Here is a 19,808-nt window from a genome sequence, read left to right as displayed (position 1 = left end):
CGTCCAACAAAGAGTTGGAGTGGAGTCATAAGAACGCTCACATCATTAAAAGGGACAATTCACCCTTCTATATATATAGGTTAAATATATGTTAATGACGTTTAGAAATATGTGGTTTTAGATATTTTAGATTTGTGCAGTGTCCTCACTTACTTAATGGACTACATGTTGTCTCAGTAGTATAGTTTTACTGAGGTTAAGGTTGTCAATCACAGCGACTGGCCAATCACAGCGCGTCGACTGCACAACCCGTGTAGGCTTCGGTATGTCGTGTCCATGACATCAATCACGGACACTGAGGAAATCTAAAATACATTAACCATATTACACACCAGGAACGTGTTCTAAATATTCTAAACGTCATTAACATATGTTTTTGCCAAAAGGGTGAAGTGACCCTTTAATGGTACCGATTGTTTAATGGTGAACCACAGATACCTCATTATTATTCATAGTGGACCACTTATGTTCATACCTAGGAGTAGTAATAGACCATCTTGTCATGGAAAGATCAGATAAAATCAGTGTGTAAGAAAATAAAGCAAATCATCCATTTCCTTCGCCGTTTAAGATCTTTTGGTGCTAGTAAGACGTATTATTTTACTATATATATACTACTAGGAGTGTTCTTCAGTACTGTAGTACCACCTGGTATGGATGTTTGTCTGTAGCCTTAAATTCACAACTGCTGAACATTTCGTTCAAAGGTTGGCAGGAGGTTGCGCCAAGGATTACATAGACAAATGACACTTCATGGCCTGAAAAGGTTGAGAAACCACTGATGATGCAGCCGACAGCGTGGAGTCACAGTGCAACACATTTATACGTTATGGAGATCGAAAGCACCACAATTAAGATGTTCTCAGAATCGTTATAGCAACATCCTTTACATGTGTGTAAAGAAAAAAACAAAGAAAAAAAAACAAAGGGTGGATTTAAGGTTTTAAGCATTTTATTTAGTTTTAGAGAAAAACTTTCAAATCTTAAATCTCCTATATGATGACGTCATTCACTGATGAATGCAAAAATGAATTTGTGGTTCTATAACGGAAGTTAAATTAATTTGTTTAAAGTCACATAATTCTCACATCACTCTTCATCATTATAGATGGTGATACCGTGATACTATTACTGACTGGAGAATAAAAGGCTGACATTTCCTCTGAGCCAAGTCAGACTCATTCAGAACTGGGACACCAGCGGAATTAACTGTGTGGCATAACAGAATATTAGCAGTAGTCTATATTGAGAAGCCCTACTAAATCAGAATTAAAGCAAGACCTCTGTACAGCATCCATTTTACACATACTTTTAATTGAGTCATTAAAGAGTGAAAACGTTTAAAATACAAGGGGGGGGGGGGGCTGGGAAATGACATGAGTATTTAATTTAACATTGTGATTAAACCATACTTGCCTGCTCTGCTTCATATATTTATGTATTATATATATAGATATATCATGAGCTATTTAAGACAATAGTTTACAAAGTAAAAAAAGAAAAAAGAAAAGTCCTAACATTACCAAATAAGAATTAAGTCAAATATAAAATGAGTTATTCGAATGGGATACGGTGTAAAACTCGAGGGGAAATCTCTGTACTGAACCCCTCTACACAGATAGGACTCTAAACATTCCAAGGCCCACACACACACACACACACCACCCTGAGTCCATTCCAATGATACGATACATGGTCCATTACTTACCGCATAACTGTAAAACGGCCTTACTTAGTCCTTTTAGTCCCATTTGGGAAGTCATCTCCTCACCCAAAGCATGTGCAAGTGTCCCAAAAGCACATTTAATGAGAAAAGTCTTTGATTGCATGGCAGCCTATAGTGTGTTGCTAAGACATCCAGTTGTCATTGGCGATTTACGACATATAATGTAAAGGTTTGTTCTCAGCCTAAAGCTGGTTGGAGAAGATGCCTAAAATGTTTATTTTTGTTGAAAGCCGAGCAATAATATAGGTAGTTAACATGAAGTCCATTCAACTGATTCAAGGGATCCCATGTCACGCTCAACAGCTGAATAAGTGAAGTTTGTAGTTGTACTGTAGGGATGGCATGCTGCTCTTTGCCTCCCTCTGGTGGCCGACATGCAGCAGCGCTGGTTCAGCTCTGTGGAGGAGGGTTGTCTTCTTTGCTAAAGGGTTGCGTGGATCCAGGCTTCACCCAGGACAGACCGGACACCTGCATTGCTTTGTGGTGGTCCTCAGGCCGTCTCTAAAATCCACAAGAACAAACCACCAGTCATTAAAAGAGACCGGCAGTGGTTCATAACCAGAGATGTCTGGCAGCAGGAATATATCACTGGTTAGACCAGACCACTGTGAATTACTTCTATTGCTCTCTGGTGGTGGAAGAGCTCAAGTATCAATACTGCAACTACAAGTCTGTCAATCAAAATATACTTTACAGTACAAAACTATTGGCATCAAAATATACTTAAGTAAAATCAGTCATTATTCAGAAAGTTATCACATGTCCAAAATGTATTTAATGTATTTAAAACACGCCATGATGCAACTTGTTGTGAGCTTGTAGATCGGCTATATATGTCTGAAGTGGTTAATGTATGTTTTGTAATAATAATCAAAATCTACAAAGTAACTAGTAAGTAAAGATTAAAAAGTACAATATTTGTCTCTGAGATGTAGTGGTAGAAGTATAGAAAATTGGAAATACTCCAGTAAAGTAAAAGTACCTCAAAATGGTACTTTAGTACAGTAAAATGTACTTTGTTACTAGTCTCTACCACTGGTATTTGGAAAATTGAGCACAACAACACTGCCCTGAAACACTCCCGCCCCCATTTCATTTTTAGGAAAACGTACTTTGTGCGTGAACATCCGCTCCTTTGCCTCTTCGTGAACAGGTGGATTCCATGGTGAAAAGCTAAACGTAGTGGAAGGGCAAAACAAAGCAAATGGAGAGAGAGAGAGAAAGGAGACAAATGGGCAGGACAGCTATCAGTGACACATCCATTTGTTTCCTTTTGAGGTTACATGATCACACACAGTCACACCTCATGATTACAGGGCGTGTTCCGTTTTGCTGTGGCAAAAAAGTGGAATGTGAGGAATGGGGGAAGCCTGAGTTAGGCCCAGTTCATACTTAACCCATTCTGACCTGAGATCAGATTTTAAAAAATGTCTGTTTGAAAATGACAGTTTTCTGAAAAAGCTATGTTTCTATGTCAGTCGTTCTTCGATTTTTCAAAAATAGCAGACCTACGAGCTTGTAGATCTGCTATTTTTAAATAGCTAAAGCATAACGTAATGCTTACACCAAAAGGGGTTCCCGCCTAAAATGGGTTAAGTCGCACGGCGGTGTCGCGCATAAAAAATAACCGACCTTTGTAGGTCTGCTATTTTTATGCTATAAGTAATGAGTAATGAGCATAAAGTAATGAGCATAAAATAGACTCAACTGCATTGTAGATCTGTTATTTTTGGGGTGTGCAACTGGCTAGAACATTCACCAACCTTATTGCATAGGGATCGTCTATCTTGGGCTGGTCGAACAGATGACTGTTGCATAGTTTCACGCTATCCACCACCTTGCTTTTGAACAACTGTACATCCTTTTCATACCTGAGGGAAAGACAAAAGGGAGGGAACAGGGAAAACTGATATACGATATATACGTCCTCCCTGTGAGCTGTATAAATAGCATAGCAACCCACTGCTCTTAATAGTTAGGATGGGTAATGGCGCTGTAGAGGAAACATTTCATGAACTGTACTGTATGCAAATGTACAGTGTGAGGAAAATACCAATTACAACATTGCAAGAGATTTGGGGAATAAAAGCAGCTTTATAAAAGTGAGTTTTCCTGTGGGTTTGAACAGGGCACAGACTCTGCAAGCCTGATCGCCACACGCCAGGGCAACAGAGTGGCATTCCGACGCATCGCCATTCTGAGGGGGGCGGCGGTGGCTCAGGGGTAGAGTGCCTGGATGATAACCGTAAGGTTGCCAGTTCGAACCCGGGCTCCCCCAGAGTTACTGTCGAAGTGTCCTTGAGCAAGACACAGGGCTTAAAGCCAAAAACAATCCCAAGACTGAAAACTCATTGCACTGATCTCATTAAATGACCCCTATGAGATCCTCAGGACTGAAATCAGTCCCCAGGACTGAGAACTTCAAGCCCTGAAGACACTGAACCCCTAATTGCTCCCGATGTGCTAGTTGGTGCCTTGCATGGTTTCCGCTGCCATCGGTGTGTGAATGGGTGAATGTAATGCACAATCTCTGTAAAGCGCCTTGGATAAAGGCGCTATATAAATGCACCATTTACCATTTGACTACGTGGCTTCCGCATGCGGTAAGGGTTAGGGACAGAGTTAGTAATGTGTGCGTCGGAATGGCGGTGCGTCGGAATAGAGGGCCTCGGAATGCCAGTGTGTAACCATTCCACAGAGTCGGAGCTCTGAATGCGAAAGCCCCGATCACCTTTTATTTTGTTTCATGGTAAAATGAGATGTCTACGACAACTTTGTCTGAGGACCTCAAAAGAGCGCTTTGGTACATAATATGGCTCAAGTCGGTTGGATATAGGATCGGGCAAAGCGGAGATGGCCTTAAAAGTAAGAAATTCAAATATATTCTGAAATAGATTGGAAGCCAATGCAAGGACGGGCTATTACACTGTAAACAAATGAATGATGAGGTCTGTAAGCAGGCAGTGATTCTTTTGGAGACTTGTGTATTACCGATTCCGCACATTTTCTCTCTTTTTTTTTTTTAATCAGTGACCTGAATTTTTCCAACAGGGTGATCATTTGTTACAACTTTGTGTCCTGCACCGAAATATATCCATGAGCTCACAATGCTCCATGAGCTTTGTGATGGTTTATTTTTGGCGTGCCACGCCCGTGTACAGCAAAGTAAATCTGGCTTAAGAGTAGGTGGTGTCATGTTTTCTCTCCTTATAGATTGTACAGCAGCAGATACTCACAGCACAGCAGCCTCTGGATTGAGTGGCTCCAGAGTGTTGATCTTGTAGAACACGGTGCGTGCGTACATCAGGACTTGCCAGATGTGGTTGTGATTTCGTCTACAACAGACAAGAGGACAAATGCATTCATGACATGATGCCAATAACCGTGCTTACTGTGAATCGTTACTGTCTGGCACAATCTTCATATTCCAACTTTCGTGGAGGGTTTTTCCTACTTGATCATACTATACTAGTGTCACACAAATGTATCAAATGTAGCAGATCCACAAGCTTGAAACGCAGCACAAAAGCGACGTGTTTTGAGCTTAGATCTACCAGCCTGTAGATCTGCCCGATTTAATTTGAATCCCGACAAGTTAACAGTTATGGACAGATAAGGTTTCCATTTGGCCATAGGGGTGGGCGATATGGAAAAATCATACTATCATCATCATCATCATACTATAATTCTAACAATGTCTGTCTGTCAGAAACAAAGACTTATCTCCTCATTGCCTGCACCAATCACTCCCACTTTTCACACAGGCATTGACCATATGAATATGGAGGTCTTAACAGAGCTTTTTTTTCGATTTGACACATTAATTATTAATAATGAATTTAATATCTCACAACGGGTAAGGGCTAGTATAATATAACAATATATTTTCAAGCACGATACACGATATGACGATTCTTTTACATTTTTTATAGATTTTTTTTCTGGTTATTTTTCAAGTTACTCAACAGCACAACCACCTACAAGGTAACATAAACGAAAAGAAAAAGGAGTAACAGAACATTTAGACCAAAATACTTTTTACAAAATACAGAAGTATAAATTAAGGTATAGAACTGCAAATCATAGAATTATAACATTAACATTATAATACAACTGAACTCTCTCATCCACTATAAGGAAGTAACAACCTGTACACATGAAATGTACAATACACAACTTGTTTATTGCCATTCAAACTCAATTTGAGGAAGAAAACAAGTCATTGAGAACTGACCTCCATTTGGTGAATGCTCTCCTAACATCGAGCTCTCCAGACACGGGGTCTACCAGGGGATGGAAGACTGGGATGTCAAACACCACTTTCTGAAAGGCAATGTCAGTGAGCAAAGTCTTTAAATAGAAATACGAAAACGACCAATGTGAACGTCCACTGTGTCTGTGTCAAGGTCGGTCGACAGTCATTTCCTTCATTTTAGTTTAGGAGAAATTTGCTTCCAAGGCCTGGATTGACAAATATCACATCCAATTTACAGTGTTACCTCCACATCATTTGCGCCAGCTGCAGACGCAGTGGACATTTTAAATAAAGAGAATTTTTAAATAAAATAACATTAAAATAGCTCTACCACCTAATCCCTACAGCCCATGACCACTATTGCTGAATTATGGGAATGCATTTTACATAGTATTTTTAATGCATTTGTGAATTTTATTGTAATTACATTATTATTGTTGTATTTCCATTTCATGCAAGATTTAAAATGGATTTTTAAATGGACAATAAAGTTTTCTTTACTGATGTTAAGGTGCAGTAATTGATCCTTTGGTCGCAAATTCATCCAGGTTAGTTTACAGCGATTCATGAAAACATTTGACCAGTCTAAACATTTGACCCACACTTTATATATATATAATGCTTTAGCGTCATGTTATCTTCTACAGAGGTGTTTGTGTTATTGATGTGGTGGCACATTACTTCTGTGTGGTTATCAAGGAAATTATGGCCTTTTAGTGTAGTGGTATTCAGTAAGTTGATGTTTGGGAATTACTCACAGGACACTCCCCGTCAGGGTAGTTGTCTGGAATATACACAGTGAACTTGAAGACGCCATCTTGGTACAAGCCATGTCTGATAAATATGACTCCAAACCACACTAGAAGACAGGACGATAATCAGATGAGTAAGCACATTTAAACAAATCTAAACTTAACGGGGATGCAAGAGCGAGTACCACATTGCCACTGTGTATAAATGTATTATGTAAAGTAAAAATGCATTCTCCGTCACACAAGTTGTATATCAACTGCATGTTTTGACACAAAATGCAAGCATCCAGTTACATGTTAATTTATTGTGCGTACACCTCTAAGGGCAGCCGAAAGAAAGTGGCACAAGTCAAAGCTACCAGATGACCTTTCACACTTTCACTCACTCCTCTCTGCCTTTGCCCACTCACTAACCACTGCTAAAACCTCCTTCTACCACACCAAAATCCAATCCTGTACTTCTAACCCAAGGAAGCTCTTCTCCACTTTCACCTCCCTCCTTAAACCCCCTCCCCCCACTCAACCCTCATCCCTCACTGCTGATGTTTTTGTCAACTACTTCGAGAAGAAGGTTGATGATATCAGAAGCTCCTTTCCTCCCCTCCCACATAAAGTGGCATCTGACTCAACTGACACCAACCCCAACATACCATGCATGTCCTCCTTCTCTCCTCTTTCCCCAGACGAGGTTCTACAACTAGTAACATCCTCTAGACCTACCACTTGTCCTCTTGACCCTGTCCCGTCTCCAATCTTCCAGACCATCGCACCTGATCTGCTCCCCTTCATCACCTCCATCATCAACACCTCAGTAACCTCATGCTGCGTCCCATCTGCCCTCAAGTCAGCCAGAGTAACACCACTCCTCAAAAAACCAACCCTTGACCCCTCAGATGTCAAGAACTACAGACCGGTATCACTCCTTTCATTTATTTCTAAAACCATTGAACGCGTCGTCTCCAACCAGCTCTCTCTCCATCTCTCACAGAACAACCTGCTGGATCCCAACCAGTCCGGATTCAAGAAGGCCCACTCCACAGAAACTGCCCTGCTGGCAGTCACAGAAGCACTACATGCTGCCCAAGCTGCTTCCCACTCTGCAGTACTGATTCTCCTAGACCTATCAGCAGCATTTGACACAGTGAACCACCAGCTGCTCCTAGAAACCCTAGCGGAGCTAGGCATCGGTGGAACGGCACTAAAGTGGTTCTCCTCCTACCTCACCGATCGGACCTACCAGGTTTCCTGGAAAGGTCTGCTATCATCCCCCCGAACCCTCCAAACTGGGGTCCCACAGGGATCTGTACTTGGTCCCCTCCTTTTCTCACTGTACACTAAATCCCTTGGCACTATCATCTCTGCTCACAATATATCCTATCACTGCTACGCCGATGACACACAACTGTTCCTATCCTTCCCCCCCTCTGCCACTCAGGTGGAAGAGCGCATCACTGCATGCCTGGCTGACATATCACAGTGGATGTCCTCCAACCACCTCAAGCTGAACCCAGACAAGACTGAGCTTCTCTTCTTCCCAGCTAAGTCCTGCCCTATGCAGGAGCTAACTATTTCCGTAGACAACGCCCTGGTAACGTCTGTCCCAACAGCCAGGAATCTTGGTGTTGTCCTGGACAGTCAGCTCTCGTTCAAAGCTCACATCACAGCTGTCACTCGATCATGTAGGTTCACACTCTATAACATACGACGAATTAGACCGTTCCTCACCCAGGAATCAGCCCAGCTCCTAATCCAGACAACAGTCTTGTCAAAACTCGACTATTGTAACTCCCTCCTTACTGGCCTACCAGCATGTGCACTTAAGCCTCTCCAGCTGATCCAAAATGCAGCAGCTCGCTTGGTCTTCAACCAGCCAAAATTCTCACATGTCTCCCCCCTGCTCCGCTCCCTCCACTGGCTCCCGGTCGCTGCCCGCACAGAATACAAAACTCTGATGCTGGCATTCAAAGCAACCAAAGGTATGGCTCCCCCATATCTTACAAGTATGATTGAACCCTACAAACCCTCCCGCGCACTCAGATCAGCCAACGCAGGGAAACTGGAAGTACCCTCACTAAAAACGCCGGGACAACGCTCCACACGTCCCAAACTCTTCTCCCTTCTGGCTCCAAAACTGTGGAATGCACTTCCCATTGCAGTCAGAACTGCAGCATCACTCCCAATCTTCCGCCGTAGCCTGAAAACCCACCTTTTCAGACTCCATCATGGCCCATAGCACTTACCCTAACCCCTTAGATAGAATTTCTGTTGGCTTAGATAGCATTTGACTTAGACTTATAGCATGTTATGTAGACAGCACTATAATTGTATTGTATATAGTCATAGCACGCCATAGTACATATGTATAGCATAGTAGTGAATATGTATAGTTTATTATGTATAGTGTATGTATAGTTTCATCATATAGATATTCCACTGTTACCTTCTTAGCTTACGCATGTTTCATGATAAATGCTTTTATGTGATGTATTCCCATGCTTTTGTTCTTGCCTAAATGTAAGTCGCTCTGGATTAAGAGCGTCTGCTAAATGCCTAAATTGTAAATTGTAAATTGTTAAGACGATTGTGGTAAATGTTCTCTATCAATTGGCATGAAACGGATAAAGTCCCTAGTACATACACATTTGTGTATGCATGTACTATTCTGCGAAAGCATCACACACACACACACACACACACACACACACACACACACACGCACGTTTAGAAGGCATTCATCTTAAAAATCAGAGGAGGGCGTTCTTACTCAGTGCAGACTTGAAGGATGGCTGTACATAAATTCCTGGCAGTTTCTGCTTGATCACCAATGTACTGCAGGTCACAAAGGCATATCACATGACACAAAGTCAGGTGGATGCAGATAGAGGGGAGGAACAATTGCGAAAACAATTACATTGAATTAATTTCCATTCCAACAGCCTAGATGAGCACTAGTTAAACATGTTATCTTCATCTTGACGTTTAGCCTTTTAAATATTTTCCCTTATGCATTTCAAACAGAAAAAGTACTTAAATAGCATAATTTTAGCCTCTTTATCCATTTATTTGTTGCAAAAATAGCAGATACAAATAGGTTGGATATTCAAAAAATAGATACAAGCTTACAGCGCATCACGCTATATAAGATTATATATCTGCTATTTTTGAAGTTCCCTGGCACAATACAGATCAATCTGTGGGTCACAGGCACGGAAAGGTTTGAGAACGACTGCCTCCAGTACTTACAACTCTGCCAGCAATGAGTACTCCAGGTAGAACGGGCCATAGGAGGCGTGCGTGCCGTTGGCCGACTGGGCCGAAGCGGCTAATGAAGGGGGTTTAGTGACGGGTGTTGCATTCTTAGGGATGGCAGGAAGTAGCTTTTTGCCAAAGGGCGGCCGGGCCGGGCTGGCTCTCTGGTCCGCCTCCCTGCTCTGTTCCTCGCTGTCAGATCTCTGCTATTAAAGACGGGAGAGAACAGGCACTTGAGTAAAACTGGCACGTTGAGCAAATTCTCAGGGGGAAACGATCCATTATCCATCTCCTGAATTGGAAAATGTTGTTGGCAGGATGAATTTCTTGGCTAAGTGGAAAAAGTAGAGGGATGAAAAGTTTAATTAGAAACATAGTTGAAGTGGGCCACTGTTTTTGAGTGTTTGCACACTAGAGAGTACACTACAAGCAGCGATGGGCAGTGCCAGTGACCATATGCTGTGACCATGCTCTCACATTTCACTGTCCGTCTGGCATCTGTTCCCCAGCTCCTCTGGGACACGTTTTCTGTCTAGAGTGACATTCAGAAGAAAGCACAGCTCCAATCCTATCCCAATGACGGCCATTAGCAGATAAAAGTGGGAATGCGAGTTGAGGCGATATAGATGTAACCTGCACATTTCTGAAAAATGAGGCTATGCTATAATGTTGAAGAGTGGAAACCAATAACAATGCAGCTCTGAGAAGTCACTTAGGGCAGGGTGTATTGTCACCCTTGCTAGAGGTATGGTATCAATGTCACCCACCAGATCCCATCAGCATGCTAAAATATCTAAGCCAATAGAATAGCAGAGCTAGTACTAGGCAAACAGATTGATCCTTTAACACCGTTATCGCTGGCATCAACAATAGACAAAGAAAAGCAGTCAAGTAAAGTGACAACAGATCATCTTCACATTGGAAAATAGACAATAGACATTTTCCAATCAATATAGTAACAAGTTAGCTGTATTCAAAGACAAAGGGTCAATTGTTTCCTTCCAAATCGAAAGCAAACAAAAACAACTGCCAGGAGAGTAAAGTAAATCCTTTAAAATGTAGATAATCCAGAGGAAAAGATGAAGTCAAGTTACCATGAAATAAGGTTAGTGACTTGTTCTTAGCCAAGTTAATCACAATTTACTACTGCAATCCAATCTTAACCATACCAATCTTAAGACTTTTAATGAAGGAATAAGATCATTATCTGATGTGAAATAGCTGTGATTGTATAGAGAATCTGTCATGTCACAAGTTGAGCACATGACAAGTCTGTTGACTTGATAAACAACATAACTCAAATCCAGTTCTCCTAGATCAAGCCAAGACAAAATCAGGACAAGCGGGAACAGGTGAAGAAGTTGTAAGCCCTCCTGTGAAGTCTCTGTTGTTGGACAAACACCGGCAAGGTGGTGTTACTCAAAACTACTGTAAACGGTAAACACTGCATGCAATAAGACACTCTAAAAGTACTGGAACACTTGACCCCAAAACATGCTCGCCCCCAGTGGTTCTTGAATTTGTTTTACTGAGGTCAAGGTTAGGAATAAGTTTAAGGCTAGGCATAGTTTTATTGATTAAGTTAAGTTTAGGAATACGGTTAGGTTTAGCCATAGTTCTACTGAGGTTACGGTTTAGGAATAAGGTTAGGTTTAGGCATACTTTTACTGAGGTTACATTTAGGAATACCCGTGGCGACTGTTCCAAAGTCGCCAGATTTGACCCAGGGAGAGCGTTTTTGTATTCAGAGTCAGACGAGAGCAAATGACTAGATGAAAAAAATGTGGGTGCACCGATGCAGCTAAATTAACTTCCCAAGAGAGATAACTGACTTTGCGTCATTGCGTCAGTCTGTGCGGTTGTGTTGTGGTCCTTACCTTACGTCCTGTATTAGTAGACATGCTCCAGAAGGGGTTCAGGTTCATTACTCATACAGAGGATCAAGGGTGTGGACCTCTGTGTGCGTCTATGTGGGAGCCACGACAAATGCCACCTGTGCCATCCAGAGCTGGTGTGTCTGCAGGAGGTATACACATGAGAAAAATAAAAAGATCATACACACACATTTACAGTTGAGCGAAGTCCACACCCACAACACCAGAGGGAGTGCAACAAACCATGTACAACCCAGATTCGGCACAAACAAGGGACTTAATTCTTTTCGCTCCTATGCCACCAAAATGTGGAACGCCCTACCAATCCCCCCCCCCCCCCCCATTTTCCCTCACTGTATATTGTATCTTTTCCCTTTTTTGCTTCCCATATGATGAATTCCTGTTCTGTTCTTTAGCTACATAGAAATGTCTATTTGTATGTCTCTAAATGTTTTGATGAATTGAACAATGTGGACCCTGTTGTAAACAAGTGTAATGCTTAATTGGGTCGTCCACTCACAGTTGACAGTCTTTGTATTGAGTTTGTGCTTAAAATGTACTGTAAATTCTACAAACTGTTAATAAATATTTCAATCAATCAATCAAAGCTAAATTAACTTGTTAACTTGTTGAACCAACATTAGGGACTGTTGTGTGCTAGCTGGCTGACATAGCTGTTCCAGATAGACTGGCGCCTTTGCATTGCAAGACTATCATAGTGCTTTATCAACTTTGATATTTGCACAACATGCATATAGATATGAAAGTTAAAGTCAGACTCGATAAAATATCTATGATAAGTCTTCAAATCCAAGGCTATATAGATTGTTTTTGTGTTAGCATTGTGCTACGTCGCCTACGACCCTATAATAAGTGCCGTTTCGTCCTTTCGTCGACATTGCGTGAGATCTTTGGTGTTGGTGTGTGTGTGGTGACTTTGTTTGATGTCATGCAGGCTGACTCTGAGGCTGTTTCACTTTGTCAACGAGCCTGAAAATATTCACATTCCTGGAGATCCGCGTAGCGCCGCCTCACAAACGGTAGCTATAGCGTTAGCTTGACCTGGCTCAGTTTGAGCCCACTTCAGCAGCTCAGCAACAATTACAACTCTAAACGTCATGTTATTATTACCACTCCGCCACTGACATTTTGTGAGAACGAAGGCAACGATAAATAAGTCCATTGTATTTTTTAGCTTGAATTAATTTTACGTTACCTTAAATGCTAACGTTAGCCTAGCAAGATGCCCTTCTCGCTAACAAACAAGTTGTCTCTGCCCCCCTTATTCCTTCCCTTTAACAGAGTGGTGTCAACTTACTTACCGTCCTCGACAGAACAGTGGAACTATCTTTAGTGAAGGCGTTAAAACGTCCTTTCCCCCCGAAGGAGTTGGTCTCGGCTGCTTATTGTCACCCCCTACAGTAGCTGTCAACCTGCTAAGTAACTATAACAATTAGGTAACAAACAGCAGCTACTATTATTTGACAGACCGAGAAGAAACACTGTTACACTGGAACTGTTGACCCACTGAATACTGTGACTTCCTGTGTCAAGTAAGTAACCTCGCCCACCAGGCTTTCCAGTAGACCGAGTATTTTTTGTTTTTCTTCAGTACTGTGCACTACCACTAGTCCACTACATCTCATTTCGGGACCGTACCTATGTTCCCTCAGCTCTATGTTCCCTCAGCCTACGACAACCTACCTCCTCCCTCACCCTAACCCTAACCTCCCCCGGGGCAGACACCTAAACCTAACCGCAACCCTCTCCCGACCCGCAGCGCACCCCCGGGCAGACACCTAAACCTAACCGCAACCCTCTCCCGACCCGCAGCGCACCTCGGGGCTGAGGGAACATAGGGCTGAGGGAACATAGGTATGACCCCCTCATTTCAGAGGCAAATTGTAGGCCTACATGTACAACTTTAGTTACTATAGTTATACTACAGTACAGTTATATAATTATAAATTATTATTATTATCACATTTCGGCCGCTTGTATTCGCGACCTTATTCTTTCGGTCATGACCAGGTCATGACTCATGACCCACACTTCATGACCATAGGTGAGAGAGTAGGAACGAAGATTGCTCGGTAGACAGAGAGCTTTGCCTTCTGGCTCAACTCTCTCTTCGTCACAACAGTGAGCGGTACAGCGACTGCAATACCGCCCCTGCCGCTCCGATTCTCCGGCTGATCTCCTTCTCCGTCCTCCCCTCACTCGTGAACAACAAGACCCCGAGATACTTGAACTCCTTCACCTGGGGTAATGCCTCGTTCCCTACCCGGACTGCACAATAAATCCACCCGGAAAACCACCGGTTTCCTGCTGAGAACCATGGCCTATTGGCCTCAGATTACATTCACAAAACACTGCAATGCATTATGCATTGTGAGCTTGTATCTGCTATTTTCAATAGAATGTTTTAATACATTTTGAACTGGTGAAATCAAATGGGACATTCTGCACAATGAGTATTTTACTTTTAGTTTTACTTAGCCCTGGTCAAGTAGACTACATTTTGAATACCGGAATTTTACTTTATAGAATATTTCTCTACATTGCAGTATTTTTTACTTAAGTAAAACACGGAGACACGAGTACTTATGTTATGTCATTGCATTTCGATTTTCGACCCTCCCGACAGAGGAAATGGCAAAACAGTGACCCCTAAAGTCACAAAATTGGATATGTCACCAATTCTAGTATAACATTGGAACTAAATCTAACCTAATGGCGGTGGTGGGCGTTTAAAATGTATAACGCTGGAATTCTATTGGTCGACTAAACACTCCTGTCGGTGTTTGGCTGATGTTCCGCCACGTGAAAAGTGTGACTCACAACAACAAAACAGCAGCTGATGCTGGACCTATTTTTTTTTTACAGTCTATGTACTGGACCAAGCACAACTTGTTGTATCTGCAGCTGTCAATCAGATTAGATTATTATTATTATTATTTGTGTATTTTAAGCAATAGTGATAAACCTTCTTAACAGCTACATATAGTGTGGATTGTGTTTTGGGGGTTATTTCCCCCCTTTTTCTTTACAAAGTTTTGTGGTATTGTGAATTTTTATCCAAACACATAGCCTACCATAATCTAATCTATAAAGCCTATATGGAGTGTTATCAATCATTTTAACCACTTTATCCATTTATACGTTGGATATTCAAAAATAGCAGACCTACAAGCTCACAGCCACGCTACAAGCTGTTTCTTTAACATAAATCTTCACTTCGGGGGGTCCCTGGCACAAGATATTTTCATATGGGTGTCCTTGGCCAAATCCTAGGCACGAACAAGTTTGAGAACAACTGCCATAGATCACTGGTGTCACAGACACAGACCTACATGAAGCCTCGCCATCCACATGGCTTCAACATGGTACACAAAAGGCTGCCCCCAGCGTCATTATAGTGACGATGCTTATGCGAAAGATGGAACTCCTACAACTTCTATTTCAGGTGTTGTGGGAGTTCTATAGAAGTCGCCAGTATCTTGTAACCGCCCCATTTTTTTGAACGGAACTCTCACCTCCAGCGGTTCTTGTATTCTTTTTACTGAGGTTACGTAACTTACGTTTAAGAATAAGATTAGCATGGCTTAGTTTTAGGACCTTTAGGTTAAGTTTACTTTATTTGAACCGGGAAGAGTGTTTTGGGGCGAGAGGTCTTGTAATTTAAGGATCTCACTATCCTGCACTTGGAAATTGGAAAAATGTACCCTAAAGGTGAACCCAGTTAAGGCATTCTGAGTCTGTCCCTTATGTGATAAATTGGGAGTGGGAATGTGTTGGATGTGAAGGGCTGGCCTGGTTCTGATAGACAACATAGCGCTGAGGAAGGGAACTCATGGCTGACCTGACCCTGGTGTGTCATTCCCTTGATTACCTTGTAGGCGCCAATATTTTGAATTGAATGCGAGCAGCAACCAGAAGACAGTGAATGGAGCGCATGCAGAAGATAAGAGGGGAGATGTGAAAATCTTTGGAGGTTGAAGACCAGGCCTTCTGCGGAATAATCTGCATCATGTGAGTCTGAGACTTCATTGTCGTTACATTTACTTTCATCACTTCCTAATGTAAAGCAATTATTAACCCATGAAAGAGCTCAAATATTCGTTATTATGAACGGTTTAATAGGGTTACCAACTCAACACACTCCAAGAAATTGAACAGAATTATTTTTGTAGCTACTTCTCTCTTGACTGTGTGCAGTATTGTTTTGTAGGTGTGTTTAGGAAAATGTTAAATTGTTAACATTCATTATTGAAGCCATAAACCCATTGTCATGCTCTTTCTTGCCCCTTTCTCACCCCCTTCGCTGTGACCTCCATGACATTCAAACCATGTTTTTCTTCATACAGTAGGCGCTTCTCTTCCTAATTATCAGTTACAACAGCATCTGTGTGTTCTGGTATTTTGATTCTTGTCATAGAGATCTATTCAACTTTGCACAAAACTAAACAACAGGTTACCTCAAATCTAGTCTGGAACGCTTTTTGATCGGCATGTAATGTGGTCCTTCTGTCTTTGTTTCACTTCATTTCCTTGCTTCGGTGCACTGCACAACGGAGTCCCCTGAGGGCGGGTGGATCCAAATCCATTTGCGTCACATATTTCTTTATTTTTGAACCACGCTTCAATGGCAGTTCTTTCTGTTGATTGATTGATGTCCTAACAATTATCCCTGATTATTATTCTTAGAGAGAGAGAGAGAGAGAGAGAGAGAGAGAGAGAGAGAGAGGAGAAAAAAAACTAATTTAATGCATGGGTGGTTGCATTAATTGGGAGAAATGACATTGTCCAAGTTTGAGAGTAAATACAAATTATTGACTCCATTAATGTGATTGCATATTGTACCAAGTACACTTCACTGACAAAGGTAATTAGTGTCCAGTTTTCCTTATTGGGACAGTCAACAGTGAAAGGTCACCGTCACTCTTTTGACACAAACAAATCAAAGACCACCACACAACAAATATGTTTATGCCTGCCGTGCCTTCATTGGCATTGAGATAATCTGTCACACACAAACAAGGCTTTCAAATATCCACACCATTGCCTTTGTAATGAGTGCTTTGTCTTTGCCATTGATTCTTTGTCTAATCAGCTATTGTGACCTTGTTTGGTCCGACAAATGTGAATGCAATTAAATAGATAGAAGGAAAGAAAGGTAAAGTTAGACTTACACTTATAGGACAGTTTTGCGTCAAACTAAACCAGACCACATTGGAACCTACTGTAATCATTTAAGAATAAATCCAACCTGGACATGCACATATATATTTTCATATACAGTATGGCTTTAACAGAAATTTCTCTAAAAGAGAAACCAGCACTCACGGAACTCATGTTTTAAGGCACTCTTAATTTATTTAAATGTTGACAAACGTGTTCGTTGCTGCAGAGCAGCAGCAACGATCACGTTTCGGCGTTCAAGCCTTCATCAGCGCTGTCTGCTGGAGACACGGGAAGTGTCACATTATATAGTCTCCCTCCACCTTCCTCTGTCCCGTGCAGACAAACACACAGCCAACTTGTACCAAAAGTGCAAATATTCAGCAGTTCAGACAGCCATTAACCCATTCTGACCTGAGATCAGATTCATACGAGGTTTCCACTGGACACACGCCGATCTGACGAACCCATTCTGACCTGAGATCAGATTCTAAAAATGTCAGTCGTTCTTCGATTTTTTTCAAAAATAGCAGACCTACAAGCTCGTATCGCGCCACTCGGTGGCGCGATATGAGCTTGTAGATCTGCTATTTTTAAATAGCTAAAGCATAACATGATGCCAACACCAAAATGGGTGCCCGGTCAGAATAATAACTGTGTTTCAATATGTATACCTAACTTCTGGGACTTTTATATGTGACAAAAAACTCTGATATTTTGCCATAATTCCTATATATGTATTTAAGGACTTTGACGTCTATTATTTAATGGCTGTCTGAACTGCTGAATATTTGCACTTTTGGTACAAGTTGGCTGTGTGTTTGTGTCTGCACGAGGCACAGGAAGGTGTCTCACCTAGGGACACTATATAATGTGACACTTCCTGTGTCTCCAGCAGACAACGCTGATGAAGGCTTGAACGCTGAAACGCGTCCGTTCCTGCTGTATGCTGTACACTACAGTATGGCTCCTTAGTTCACAACCATGGAATCTCTCTGCCTACCATGGCAACTATTACTGTCCTGGGTACTGGGTTTTATGAAGCTTTTATTTTTATTTCTTTTGACTATTGGACTATTAAGTTCAGTGAGCGGTCCACTCCACTTAATATTATCTTTTTATTGACTCAGAGCAACACAGTTGAGAGCAAGACTAGGCCTGAATCATGACTCTTGAATCTCTGTTTCATTTTATCTTAAAGCAGCAGGGGAATATGTGGTCCAGGTTCCGGAAAAATTCCCATTCACCGGCGCTAGACTATCTCAGGGCACTCTGAAGCAAATGTATAAGGTTGATGTTTCCAGAGCGGAGGTTGTGAGTGGAGATTTGTGGTTTGAGGACTTCCTTAAGTTAGGTGGGAGCGTTACCAGGGATGCATTGATGCATTAATGGGGAGATCTTGTATTCTGTCCGGGAGGTGATGCAGTGAGAGTAGGATGGGTGTGATGTACTTGTGTTTGCGCACTCTCATCAGCATCCTAGCAGCGCTGTCCTGGATGTACGGGATCCGGATGAGAAGTGTATTGAAATGATCCAGTCTGGAGGACCTTTGTCTGGACAGCAGCTATTCTTCCCGGGGTCTTAAACATATCATCGTTAAAACATTTCTTCCATATTATTACATACATTCACAACATTCATCCAACACAACAATACAACACAAACAACTCATGATCCGTCTACTACATTTGATAGCTAGCTCCACAGTACAATCAAATCTTCAACATTGATTAATAAAGTAAATATACATAATGGGATATATAGCTCATATGCATCTCCTTCTCTTGAGTGAACAAAAACAACTTCAGCTTCTTCTTAAAACTCATATAGTTATCCTCATGAACAAAAAACATAGGTAAGGAGTTCCATGCCACCATTGCTCTGTAATGGACTGTTCTTTGTTTAACATTTGTTCTACATGAAGGCAGCAGGAAACGACCCTCTGATGACTGCCGAGTAAAATAATGATGTGTATCTGAGAACAATGATAAATTATTATAAATGATTGCTGGGGTTTTAGTTGTTAGATGTTTTTCACAAAACACAGTAATGAATAATCCAACCTACTTTTTACACACATCATTGTTCATTGTACTTACTCTTTTTCGATATGGGCATTGAAGCACTATACGAGCTGCTTTGTTTTGGGCCACCTGTAATCTGTTCAAGTTACTTTCTTTTGTATTGGACCAAATCACTGCACAGTAATCTAAATGGGATAACACTAATGCTTGTACTAATTGTTTGGTTAAGTATTTAGGCAAGTATTTCCTACAATGTTTTATAGCACCCATACCTCTGCCCATTCTTTTCACCTGATGTCACATTTGATGCTAAGGACGGGTATACTCATCCGATTAAATAAACTAGAGCGGTGCACGTTGGGCACCGGCCTACTTGGAACGATGCAATTTGGAATGCCCCACCCAGTTATTATGTCTGTTTCCCTTTCATGCCCATATACAGTATATATGGAGTTCTTTGTCATGAATGCCCAAATATGGAGTCTATGCAGATATCAGAACAACATTGTGATGTTGGAACTGGCCAGCTCTATTATGGAGCCTGGGGCATGGGGCCCTGTCCAGAGCATGGGCAGAGAGAGGCCTTTTGTGGCGGTCCTGGACAACTGTGTAATCAAGGCCGGGCGCTGCACTCCCTGTGGTGGTGTGGAACGCGTGTGTCAAAGTTGAAGTCGGTTCTCAAGTTACGTGGACATACACACGTACACACACATAGATACTTGATGCATTTTTGGATAGATAGATAGT

At 41.7% G+C, this 19,808-nt stretch overlaps 1 protein-coding gene across 2 annotated transcripts; it reads right to left on the bottom strand.

Moving 5' to 3' along the window:
• Positions 1–1,293: 1,293 nt before the first annotated feature.
• Positions 1,294–13,361, bottom strand: aktip (akt interacting protein). 2 transcript variants are annotated; one of them, XM_083793382.1, is made up of 10 exons: positions 13,179–13,361; positions 11,860–11,999; positions 9,977–10,188; positions 9,498–9,562; positions 6,740–6,840; positions 5,961–6,049; positions 4,963–5,061; positions 3,490–3,597; positions 2,839–2,899; positions 1,294–2,227 (listed from the first exon to the last, which is right to left on the bottom strand). In XM_083793382.1, the coding sequence occupies exons 2-10, from the start codon at positions 11,905–11,907 to the stop codon at positions 2,117–2,119; spliced, it is 894 nt and encodes a 297-aa protein (XP_083649508.1). In that variant the 5' UTR covers positions 11,908–11,999; positions 13,179–13,361; the 3' UTR covers positions 1,294–2,116. The 2 variants fall into 2 exon arrangements, with proteins under 2 accessions (XP_083649508.1, XP_083649509.1); XM_083793383.1 differs by having other exon boundaries at positions 9,977–10,185.
• Between the last annotated feature and the right edge of the window lie 6,447 nt (positions 13,362–19,808).

The sequence above is a fragment of the Protomyctophum parallelum genome (genome assembly GCF_964188405.1).
Source record: "Protomyctophum parallelum genome assembly, chromosome: 2".
Classification (NCBI taxonomy): Eukaryota; Metazoa; Chordata; class Actinopteri; order Myctophiformes; family Myctophidae; genus Protomyctophum; species Protomyctophum parallelum.
The sequence above is the reverse complement of the archived record's forward strand: the minus strand, read 5'-3'. Positions and strand labels throughout refer to the sequence as shown.